Genomic DNA, 12,642 nt, shown 5'->3' on the forward strand with positions numbered 1-12,642 from the left:
GGTTACATGAATTAACTGATAAAACTGGCTTGAATGCTTCACCAGCTTCTGATTATTCTTGGCAAACATTTTGGATTCATTACATTATGAGTCACATGACTGAGGTGGAAATTAAATGAAATAACAAACAACTCGGCATTATTAAAACAAATCTTTAATAACTTTTTTTATATACATATAACTTATGTATACTGGAGAATTTCCATGGTCTTATTTGAGAAATTTCTTGATGTAATGCCCTGCAGTACTTTTACATCTGTGGGTAATATTATGTTTAGTTTTTTAAATTTGTTTCTTGTCCCCATAAAAGAGGGAGCATGCAAATAAAAACAATTCAAATGTGTATCAAGAAACAAAAATCCAATCAACAAAACATTAGAATTAGCAAACCCTTTTGTGAGAGTTTAATTTTGTGAACTTTAATTTTTACCGATTCACAACTATTAAAAATACCCTCACAACATGTATTTGTAAAATTCATATCAAGCATATCCATAACATTCTTCGTTGATACACTCGGGACCAAAAACACTGTTTGCAGGTGCAAATAAATTCGAAATTGAAACAAGAAATAGGATAAGAAAAAAAAAACAACCTCTTGCAGTATTAAACGTATCAAAACATAATTGAGCAGTTCAGTAGTCGTCTCCGCGGCTGATCACTTCTTTACAAGTAGGACGTAGGACAATGGTATGTTCAAACTGCGCAGTGTAACAGCCCTTGATGTCACAGAGAGGGGGGTATGACTCAACGATGCCTGGAAAATTAACTAACTGTTAGCAGTGCCAAGACTTAAATCATGTACTACATTTTACATCAAAATGCTTCGTACGGGTCGCCTAGTATATCTACAAAACAAAAAATAGATTTTAAAGAACTGAAGTCAGCCTAAAAATCTATTCTTTGTTTGAAGTTCATTGTTGGTGATGGTGAGTTAATGTTGTGTTTTAAGGTTTATTGCGGACACTTTCCATCACAATGGTAAAAACAATACACAATGTTTCGGGATCTGAAATCTGATCCCGTCCTCGGGTGAAGAACTTAACTAACAAATTACAAAATAACAATATACAAATTCCAACCTAAGTTGGAATACACTTCAGAGAGTAGCAGTCAACAGTATACAGTGCATATTTTTTTCACTGCTACTTTCTGTAGTGTATTTCAACTTAGGTTGGGCATTTGTGTATGGTTAGTTGTAATGAGTTAGTTAGGTTTTTCAACTGAGAACGGGATCAGATTACCACCAATTAAATATCGGTGGTAGTCCCAACTAAATTTCTAAAAAAAAATTCTCATAAAAATGCATGTGGTAACTTTTAAAAATTCATCCAATGTTGGGAAAAGCCGCTAAATCACAATTTTAGGGGGTTTCCCGTGGATTGATTTTGTCCAACATTTAGTAAGTCACTTTGCACATCCAATACTACAAAATAAAACCATAAAACGTTTTAATGCAATTTTGTTAAGGTCATATCCTATATTTCTCTGACTAGAGGGAATTTTTTAGGTTTTTTTTATTATGTACATATTGTTGTGATTAAGCCAGTGTTTTTTTTCTAAGTCAGTCTGACACGTGGGACATTTAGTTTAAAAGAATATTATATCAATTTATTTTTCCTACAGTCACCCGACAAAGTTGGCTTCCTTGTACTGTTTATAGTACAGAAAGCTGCTAATTGCTGCATATTTATACTTTGTCGTACGGTTTATACTTTGGCGCACATCAGGATTCCAACGAAACAACACAAAAAAGCGTGGTTCTATTATGCACGTAATCCGTGTATGCTTGGAAATAAGTTGGCAACACTTAAAGATAATAATACTATGAGCAGCTGATTGACTATTATAACTATGATTTAACCTGTCATTTCGTGTTTATAGTTTCGGTATTTCTGGACTTTTCTTTTAAACGTTTTTAAAACATTCCTACGGTCTTAATAAACAAGAAAATACCTTTAACTTTAAAGCATTTTTTTTTGGCGCGGAAACCACTTCAAATTACAAAAACATACAGAACTATATTCTCAAGTCGCGGAGCACATTTCTTGCCGAGGAAAAATAGCGGAGTGATACGGACCGGGTACTACTTTCTCTAGGGCACCTATTTGTGTTGCCAGCTGAACCAAAAAACGTGTTGTAGGCCTATAGTGTTTGAAAGACTTATTATTTATATGCTTTATAGTGACTGTACGGAAAATATAATGTGTAACACGAGGGCAAAAGGCCTTTGCTGCACTCAAGATCATTCCGCACTCGCCTGCGGCTAGTGCGTAAACATTGCTCTAGTGTGCAGCAAAGTGCCACTTTGCCCACTAGTTACACAAATAACTATTTTTCATGTATTGTATTGTGCATTATCTTGTAATTTAATTACTGTAATACCTACTTGTATTACTGGGAGAAAAAAATATTTTTATTCTTATACTTAGGCCTAATTCAAGTTAAAACTGTAGAAGGTTCCACGTTTATAAGTAGAATCTTGGTTTTCGGGATATAGCCAAATTGTTAAACTGGCAACAATACTAGTAACCGTTTCAGATGAGTTCAACCTACAATTCATCAAACTGTTCAAGTCGATTCAGATTAGGATAGCGATTGTTGTTTGAATTAAATTACCAATTAAAATAGATTGCTTATTTTTACCTTCTGTCTTTTATTTTTCATTGTTGTTTATTAAGAAAATTGTAAACATTGCTAATTGAACAATCCAAGTTTTGTGGTTTGTTTATTATATTTCAGACCTTGAATTTAGAACATTAGGATACAAAACCCTATTAAAACTAAAGGTTTTAAAATATTGTAATAAAAAAATTAATATATAAATTAAACTAATTTGACTTAGTACTAACACATTGTGGTACTTAAAGACTAATATATTTACTCGTCCTTATGTGTAAAATGATCTCCCTCTACTTTTGAGAGCTCAAATAATTTACCCAAAACGCAACTTATCATCAACCCTTGATTTCTCAATGACTATTTTCAGTACTGAGGAAGGCCGAAACTAAACACAAACACAAGTTTTAAATGGAAGCCCTCCTTCTTACCTTTGTCACAGAGGTCTTTCAAAGCCATCTGATATTTAGTAGCCCCTGCACGATCCAGCCAGCGCTTGCAAAATGCCAGAGTTCCAAAGTTGTTGTTGATTGTCCCTAAGAGGGATTTTGAAGACTGTAACCTGAAAAATAAAATAGATGTTTGGGAACAAACTAATTGCATTGTCTTTTTACAAAAAAATAATAAAAGGAGTTAGCAGTGCGAGATAAGACTCCTACTGCTCAATAAACTTTATCTTAATGTGGAGGATGTTGTAAACCAAATTGCCCTTGAATATCTTAAAGTGCTCATTCTATTCTTAATAAGTATGGAAACAAATTAGACATAGGTAGCTTTTCCAAACCGTACACTTTTTACGTTAAATAAGGAAATGGTTAAATATTTCAACCTAAAACAGTAAAACAATTATTAGGAATAACTAAGCCTGACTAGGATAATAAATAGTTGAATGGAATAGTTAACAAAGAGGAAAATATGCAAGTATTTTTTGTGTGCAGTCCAAAAAATTTGAAAGCCTATGATAAAATTGTATTGATACGTTAAGCCTCTCCCAAAACCTTTCAAAAATTATATGTTTTAGCATTTGAATTCCCCATATAGAGAATAAGCTATTACTGAAGGACTTTTTAAGTCCCCAGAGGCCCAAAACACCATCTACCTATTTGAATTCATAGTCCTTTAGCACAATAACTCGGGCAACAGTCATCCGATTTTCAACTCATCCGAAACTATGTTGTAGTTACTGAAAAAGTCAAATAATTTAGTATATCAAAGCGTTGCTGTATGCTCAATAGTTCTGGAGGAAATCAATAGACAAAGACATACATAAATTTAAAACTCCCAAATTAACCTTATAGAATAGGTAAACTTTTGTAGTTTACTTGTTTATGGATATATTTTCATCAAACTTAGCATTTTTTTTTTAATTTTATACAAGCCTTATTAAAAAAAAAACTTACTTTACTAATGTCACTACTGCGGTAAACCTATGTACTAGCATTGACTATTATAGTCAAAGGTACTAGTTTAAAATTTTTTTTTATTATAGAATTAACTTAATCTGATAATCTTAAATATATATTTTACTTAGAAGCATATCTGACAAATATAAATTTGCTTACTCTACAGGTTTGCTGCGGGTAGAGTATTATTCCTTTCGTAGAAGCAACTAGAACAATGTCAGCTATTTTTTTTTTACTATGAGTGGTATTGCTTTCTTTGAATGCTACACAAAATCCGTTCTTTGGCCTCTGTCTATGCCACATTTTATGTGGCTATCCGTAAGTTACTTTGTGCAATTCTTTGTTATATTAACCTCCTTTTCCCCCATAGAAACTCTATAAACACCAACTCAATTCAATGCACTGTACAACTTGGGAATTGAAGTTATTAAATCAACATCGGAACGACTTAACCATAAAAGATCACATGGATGAATAACCAACACATATCGTAAAATTAGTACCTTAGAGGCATGAAGCCTGCGTCAAAATTCTTCATATAGTGTGACACCTCCATATCATCATGGACCTGACCACGACCAGTTGATCCAAACGTCTCTATGGCGTAAAACTCATTTTCCTCCATCACCGTAGCATCACCACCTTTTACTATAGGAACAGTCTTGCCTGCGTGGATGCCTGAAACATGTATTAAGTGAATGAAACCACTCACAAAAGAGTAGTTGTTTTCAAAGGATAATTTTTATGGAAGGGAGGCTGGTTAAAAGTGTGAGAGTAACCCTCCTTAATTTTATTTTATAGCTAATACTGTCAAACAGGCTTGCTTGCGTTTTGCACACTAGGGGTTTGCTAGGATTAGATTTTAAAAACTTAAAAAATAATATGAAATGCTCTGCTCTATTCATATTACATATCAGAAATTAAATAAGGAATAAGATTTCTAAGGGTTAATAAGAGTAAAAGAAGGTGAAACAGAGTTAGGAGTTAAGAGATAAGAAGTGTAGTAAGTGTGTGTAAGTGTAGTGTGTCGGACTATGGGATCGGGATTCACGCGGAAAAAATGGGTTGTTCTAATTTTTGACCAACAAAACCATTTTTCCTACAGTTACCAAACAATGTTCATGTTCTCTCACTGATTTGAGAAAGCAAAGTGGCCAATTCGCTCATCAGTGAGACAATGTTAACATTGTCTCACTCTAATTACTTTGTCTCACTCCAGATTTGCAACGTGAAGGCACGAAATAGTGAGCGCGCAACATGCAGGCAACGTAGTATGCGCGTGAAATACGTTGGCAGCACTGGCTGTAAATCAGCTGGTCAGCTGTTGTACTGTTGTATTTGTCACTTCACATTAAATGTTATATTAAGGGTGACGAGCACCAAATCAGTAAAATATACTACATTAGTAAGTGAAACTTCTGTAGTTAAAACACAAGAAGTATTCAACTACAGAAGTATTTTACTACTGGAGATTTGTTTGGAGAGCTCAAGTACAGGATGCTTCTTTAGTTGAAACTTCTGTAGTTTCTGTGAATACTCTGTTAGTTGTGCAGTCCCGCACAGTACATAACCTCAAAATATAGAAATACTGCAATATTTATTTGTGTTTTGTGCAAATTAGTATTAAGCTTCAAGAGTTTTGTGTTGAAAATAGATTTTTATTGTTAAAACCTCCGTGTTCAAATAGTTAATTTGTTTAATTATTTCATTTTCATTTAATTTTATCTTTTTTATATTTATTTTTATAATTTTGATTATAAAATTAATATTTAAATATTAATTTATAAATATGCGGAGAGAATAGTTTTAGACCTTGTAAGGTCTAAAACGAAAAACGTAGGGCACATGCAATATCTAATTTACGATTATCTTCACAGATTGAATTATTATTAGCTATTTTTAACCTGAATTAGGAAATATAGATGTAAATCATACATACACGATGTACTGTGTTAATTTATTTGTTTCAAATCGACAGCTACCCCCTCTTTATTATCATCTATTACATGCGCCCCACGTTTTTCGTTTTAAATCTTACAAGTATTATTTATTCTCTCCATATATTTAAAATTATTTTCTACTTTTTAGGGCGTTTAAAAACGTGGTATTTTAAAAAAGTATTTCATGTATAAATTAGTTTCTACTTTTTTGTTTATTTTTGTTTTACTAATTAAACAATAATAGGTAATTAATATTTCAATTGGGTCTCTCTTATCACGAACCGTACTGCATTTGGTGCATTCAATAAATAGTCTATGTAGGCCTATTCAGCATAATCCATGGTTAACATAAATACCCCCGCCGCAGCAAACCTGCAGACTAAGCGAATTTCCATTTCCCTGAATGGATTTATACTAAAATGTCTCCTTAAAAATATCACATTTATTCCCTATTTATATAGAATCAGTTTTACACAAACTTAGGTTTGCTGCAACAGGGAGGGTAAAAGTGTTTTTTATGTAAAATGTTAATAGTTAGTAAGAAATAAAAACATTTTCCAAATTTGGGCAAAATATGTTTATAAACAAGCAAACTACAACAGTTTACTTATTCTCCGTAAGAATAACATGGGCATTTTAAATTTACAATTTTTTGGAATTTTCTCCGTAACCATTTGGTGCATTATAACGCTTCAATACACTAAATAATTTGTTTTTTTAAGCTCTACAAAATAGTTTAGAAAGAAATTGCAAAATTTTATGTTTTTTGGGTCAAAAATGGGAAAAACCCATTTTTACCCCATAAAAGCCCCCATAAACCCCCGTTCCCATGGTCCGATCATGCTGGTTCGCGAACTCGTTCGAATAAACGTAGGTTTACACACTTGTACCAAATTTAATCAAAATCGGATCATTTTTGCTCGAGTTATCGCACTAACGGACACATATATATATATATATAAATATATATATATATGAATTTGAACGGATGGTGTTTTTGGCCTCTAGGGACCTCAAAACGAAAAAAAAAAATCGGTCCCGGGTCCAGGTCTTACCGTGAGTACTACGGTAATAGCTTATTCCCTATATGGGAAATTCGCTAAAATATAATCTACTGAAAACAATATACATGGTTAACCCTATTTAAAACGAAATACTCCATAACTTACACCTACTAGGGGGTAGGAGTATATTTTAGCACAAATTTATCATTAGCTTACTAGTCTAGTACACAACTATACACTGGTGCACACCAACCTTAAATTTTCTCTGAAGAGTAATCTACAATACTCCTGGAGTAAAACACTCCTGAAGTTAGAATACTAAAATAGTGTATGTAGCAAATGAAGTCACTATTTTCCTACTACTTTAGTTATATACTATATTAGTTTGACTTTCTCCTGTTTGGTGCTCGTCACCCTAAAAGTTCACTTCTGTGTAAAAATAGGTTATGTTTCTTCGCCAATTTATTTGTTTTATGGTAACTGTAGGAAAAGTATAATGTGCAACTCGAGTTCAAAGTACAATTGCCTCACTCGAGAAACCATTCCTCACTCGCCTACGGCTCGTGAGTAAGGATTTCTCTCGAGTGAGTCAATTGCTCACTTTTCTCACTAGTTGCACAAATAACTATTGTAGAGGGTAAAAAACAAATAATGGTATTGAAGTGTTGTTGTATGCTATATGGTTACGGAGTATTCCCCCCCCCCCCATAAGTTATTCTTATGGAGAATAATAACTGTTGTATTTTGCTCATTATTATGCTTATTTTAATCGAGTTTTGCTTATTTTATTAAAAATTTTTTTCAGACATATTATTAAAAACACACTTTATTACCTTCCGTGTAGTAGGTAAACCTAATTACTCATAGAAAATAATTTAATTTAAAAAGAACATTTTACGGAAATATCTTAGTGAAAATCATATAGGCCTAAGGTATATTGAAATTTACTTAGTTTGCAGGCTTGCTGCAGTGGGGGTATTCCCTTGGATACTTACGATAAGGAGCAACAGAGTGTCCATTTAAGTTCCTGATTGACTTGACTTGGTAAGTTTTACCATCAATCTCAACCTCATACGACTCCATCACTTCCTGAATGGCGGCTCCTATCTCACATAGCTGAACATCTATACCAGCAACCTGCAGAGCACGTTTTAGTATGAGAGCAAAAGGTTTGAAGAACTCAATCGTCACATTTAACTTAAAGGAAAGCATTAATCTTAACCATGAAAAATGTCAAGAGAAAATAACTTCTAACTGATGGTAATATGTATATATAAGTAATTTGTTTATAAAACATGCCACACAACTTTGAAGAAACAGTTACGGTATTAAAAGTTTCATATAAAATAGATACTTTATATAAGAAAAAGTAATTTCATCATCGTCACAGCAAAACCATGAACATCAGCTATGGTTCAACTATTGAATAAATCAGCTTATTCTTAGTTCCCGCTAATCCGAAAAGGGTTCGATCCACTTAGTTTGGAATAGCTGGACTCTATTATTATAAGCATATAATAATAAAATACACTAGTTTGTTTCACTCACTAGTTTATTTGTTAAATCGTTGAAAGCCAATTTCCACACAAAAATTACCTTAATTCCAGTATTGGTAGCATCTCTAACAGCTTCTATCAGTTTGTCATACTTGGGGTTGAAAGTGCAGGTCCAAGCACAATCAATGATGCGACCTTAAACAAAGATATAATCGGTTGAACCTGTAATACCAGACATTTATTTTTTTTAAACTGATAAAAAGGAGATTTTGCTCAACTTAGTTAATAGCTCAAATACTTCTTGGTTTAAAATGCTGTCTGTATCAGTGAAATGCGGTATTCTAATTTTTGTAAATATTTTTAAGAGTTGTACGTATGTTTCTTGGGTCAGAGTAGGCTTGTTCCCATGCAGGGTAAGCCAAATATTATTTTGGCAAATATTCTCCAAATATAGGCTCTTGTGCCATGTCATATATTTTATCCCCAACAGTAGAGTTGCAGTAATTTTTGTAATGCATGATGGACTCTTACTCATTCAGGTTAGCCTGCTTTTGCAACAACAATCATTAACCCTCACATTAAATAATATTCTTACAGAAAACGTATCTATTACAGAAAGTAGATAAATACAGGGCTTGTAACAGTTCTTGAGGTAAAAATAAATAAAAAATAACCAAAATTATAAAAAAATAACCAAAAAATAACCTTCAATAAACTCAAAATGTCGCTAAAAATTACAAAAACCGGCATTGTATTGGGATATTAAAAATATGTAGGCAATAAAAATGACAGGATAATTTTGAACTAGGTAAGTGATAATCTACTAAGGCAATAATAATAAAAAAATGAAAAAATAGAAAAAAGTCCTCCCATCCTCCCCTTACTTTTTTCCATTTTTTTCCTTTTTAAACATTTATTTAGACAAAAAATACAAAAACAAATATAATTAATATCTTAATACTAACATTTTTTACTTAGATAAATGTTAACGTCAAATTAAAAATATATATTGAATAAAACATCAAAGTCAAACATAGCTCTTAATTATTAGGTTTATCCTTTTTTTGGAAACAATTTGAGATATTTGAGCGGGATATTTCCCCCTCAGTTCAGGTTGACAAGTATCATAAACCAAATAAAACAGGTATTAATTATTTAAACAAATTGTTAATTTTAAATAGCATAACAATATGTACACATACAAATATGTATAAAGTCACAGGTCTTATATACAGAATCAAATGTACAAAGACAAGAGTATAAATCTATGTTCATTTTGTTTTATGTTACTAATCCTACCCCTCTTTATTGGGGGCATTTCATGAGTTTTAAAAGTTTTACGAGCTTCATCAAAATTGACCAATAAAAACCTAATTGCCCTAAAAAATAAAAAAATAACCAAAATCCCCCAAAAAAATAAAAAAATAGCCAAAATTCCAAAAAAAAAAAAAAAAATAACCAAGTTCCAAAAAAATAACAAAAAATAACCAAGAGCAAAAAAAATAAAAAAAATAACCTGTTAAAAGCCCTGTAAATAATTTTAGGTTGGTTGGGAATGTTCGAGGCGTTGTAACATACTGCAGAAAAAATACCAGGTAGGTCATAATACACACAAAAAACATACATTACCTATTTTGTGCCCTGGGGTACTTTGTCAAGGTATAGACAAAGACTAAGGTAAAGCTGGGTTTTCCCAGGCGCGGAAGAGGAACAGTCCGCTATTGAAATTGCTGCTCTACGCCTGAGAAAACCTGGCTTTAGATACCTGCTTACTCTTTAATAATCTAAAAATCCCTACTACAGCAAGAGTGCAAGAGAATAAGAACTGCATTTACCATTGATATGAGTTCCAAAGTCAAACTTGGTAACATCATCGTACAGCAGCACCGTTGTGTCTCCAGCGTTGGGAGTGTAATGCGCTGCGCAGTGGTTGCGGGAGCAGCCCGTAGGAAACGCTAGGCCAGCCTTCAGTCCGTTCTCTCCAATCAGAGCACGAGCAGTCTTCTCAAGTTCTTCACATATCTCGATCATTGTCATACCCGGTTTCACCCAGCTCTGTATGTACTTCCTGGTCTGTAAACAATTAAGTAAAATATCTCAATTAACCAAAATATGAAGTTAGAACAGACAAATCCTCTTGTCCAACGTAGCCTAAATTAATCTCAATAAATAGCTGACCTAATTTTACACTTTTAATACAATGACTAGGCCTAAGTAGAATCACACACAACAATCTGTCGCACCAGTTCAGAGACTCACTCATTCCAGCTTATCATATAAAATACAGGTTTAATTGTTACATTATTTTCCCCAAACATAGATCCTAGAAGTTAACTGGGTTCTTGATGTTGTCAAGATAGGAGAAGATTAGTTAATCTGTCGAAAGTCATAAACAAAAATTAAATTGGTTGCTTGAACAATTTTAATATGCTACTTTTATTTTTTAATACATTGACCACCTACTAAAACTAATACAATCTAATTATAAAATTACCTATTTTTGAAATGTTTTCCTATACCAGAAATGTAGGCCCTACTCTTCTGTGAGTTAGCCTACAGGTATTTAATATCAAAGAAAATTCTTAAATTAGAATTTTTGAGCTTGACTATTGATGAAAATCAATAGAAATCTTCAGAAAACGTTATTAACAAGAAAAGTAAATATGAAATGGGTTCTTTCACAACATTTTTTACTTAAACTAATGTTGTTCTCTGGAATTTTCTTGTAGGAATGATTATTAAAAATAAAATTGATGAATTATACCAGAAGCTCTGGAGACAATATTCTTTTAAAATAGGTACCTTTTGAACACATTTTTAATTGTAAAAACCATAAGACCTTGATTAGAGAGGATCTTATTGACCATGAAAAATGAGAGATTAAAGTAGATCTTGGAAGCAGTTTTGTAAAATCAAAACATTGTGTGCCCCTAATGTTTTACTGCAGCCCTAGATGTTTAAGGACTGAATTAAACATACAATCTAGCAAGAAATTATCAACGCAAACTTGATAATTAGTTACAAGTCCTGCTCTTTAATTATAGTTCTAAAAATACCTTCTGAAAATACAATCCTCCGATTCTCCTTACCTGCCTATGAGCCTCTGCAGCATGCCTGGCTTCATTGTAGATATCATTATGAAGCCGATCGAGAGTGCGAGCTTCTTCAGAGGTGAAACGATCCTTGGCTGTTCTGTAGTCCATCTCCTGTCCAACTGGGTAATTGCCTGAAATAAACATTTTACTCAATGTAGGTATTAGAGTTTATACATTGTTGTTTAGCTTGTTAATGGTTATAACCTTTTATAAACAACTTCCATGAGAAGCATTTAATGGAGACAAGCAATAGCGGTGGAGTGGTTTTCAAACTTAATGGCCTACAAGTATAGTTCTCAAATTGGGCTTGATAATGGCCAGTTACGGAAAGTAAAGAAAAGTCTTATAAGATTTAAAACATATATTTACACTTATACTGTTACTCACAAGACGGTAAATATACGTTTTAAGTGTTATAAGACATTTCTTATTTACTTCCTGTAAATTTAATAACACGTACAATGCTGATCAAGAAGTTATTTAATGGCCAGTTCTAATAGTCAAAATCTAAAACCAGTGAAAATTCTTTAATTTTTTTAAGAGGTTGGCGGTTTTTTTTTAACCTTGCATAGGATATGGGCCTGTGCGTGGAACGCACCTAGACCAAGACCTAGGCAAGGGGAGAGCCTGTACAATGCAAGGGTGAACTATACTAATAAAGGTAGTGGCAGTGACCAGGATCCGAACCCACGACATTGCTGCTTTGGGCCCGAAGTCAGCACCACCACTCCACCGACTCATCTATTTACTGTCTTAATTATCATAAATAAGTGACAATATATCCTTTTCCAAGTCAGTTTCATATTTCAGTTTTCCAAATAAGTGTTTAACACAAACAAATACTGATTTAAGTGTTAACCCTTTCAGTGCTAGGCCAATAATTCATATTTTGTAAGACTTTTTTGTTTGCCTTTTAATTCCATTACACGTTGTTGAATTTTAACTGTCATGTTGTCACTATTTTACTAGGAGTACGCTTATTCTGCGCGTAACGGGATGAGTGAACTCAGAATAGTTATTTTAATGTGCATTAGTACAACAATTTTTATATTTTTGTATATGTTTCTTTCATAATATACACACAC

The 12,642-nt window shown here is 32.8% G+C and overlaps 1 protein-coding gene across 1 annotated transcript in view; it reads right to left on the reverse strand.

Moving 5' to 3' along the window:
- Positions 1–132: 132 nt before the first annotated feature.
- LOC128994427 (methionine aminopeptidase 2-like) overlaps positions 133–12,642 on the reverse strand; it is a 43,516-nt gene continuing 31,006 nt past the window's right edge. The window contains exons 3-9 of the mRNA XM_054418987.1: positions 11,552–11,688; positions 10,298–10,535; positions 8,563–8,657; positions 7,962–8,103; positions 4,526–4,700; positions 3,051–3,181; positions 133–757 (exon numbers count right to left, since the gene is read on the reverse strand). Coding sequence (XP_054274962.1) covers positions 636–757; positions 3,051–3,181; positions 4,526–4,700; positions 7,962–8,103; positions 8,563–8,657; positions 10,298–10,535; positions 11,552–11,688 — 1,040 coding nt within the window. The 3' untranslated portion in view covers positions 133–635. The remainder of the gene's footprint in view (positions 758–3,050; positions 3,182–4,525; positions 4,701–7,961; positions 8,104–8,562; positions 8,658–10,297; positions 10,536–11,551; positions 11,689–12,642) is intronic.

The sequence above is a fragment of the Macrosteles quadrilineatus genome, unplaced genomic scaffold (genome assembly GCF_028750875.1).
Source record: "Macrosteles quadrilineatus isolate MER2022 unplaced genomic scaffold, UCM_ALF_1.0 Scaffold_5__1_contigs__length_97177068, whole genome shotgun sequence".
Lineage (NCBI taxonomy): Eukaryota > Metazoa > Arthropoda > Insecta > Hemiptera > Cicadellidae > Macrosteles > Macrosteles quadrilineatus.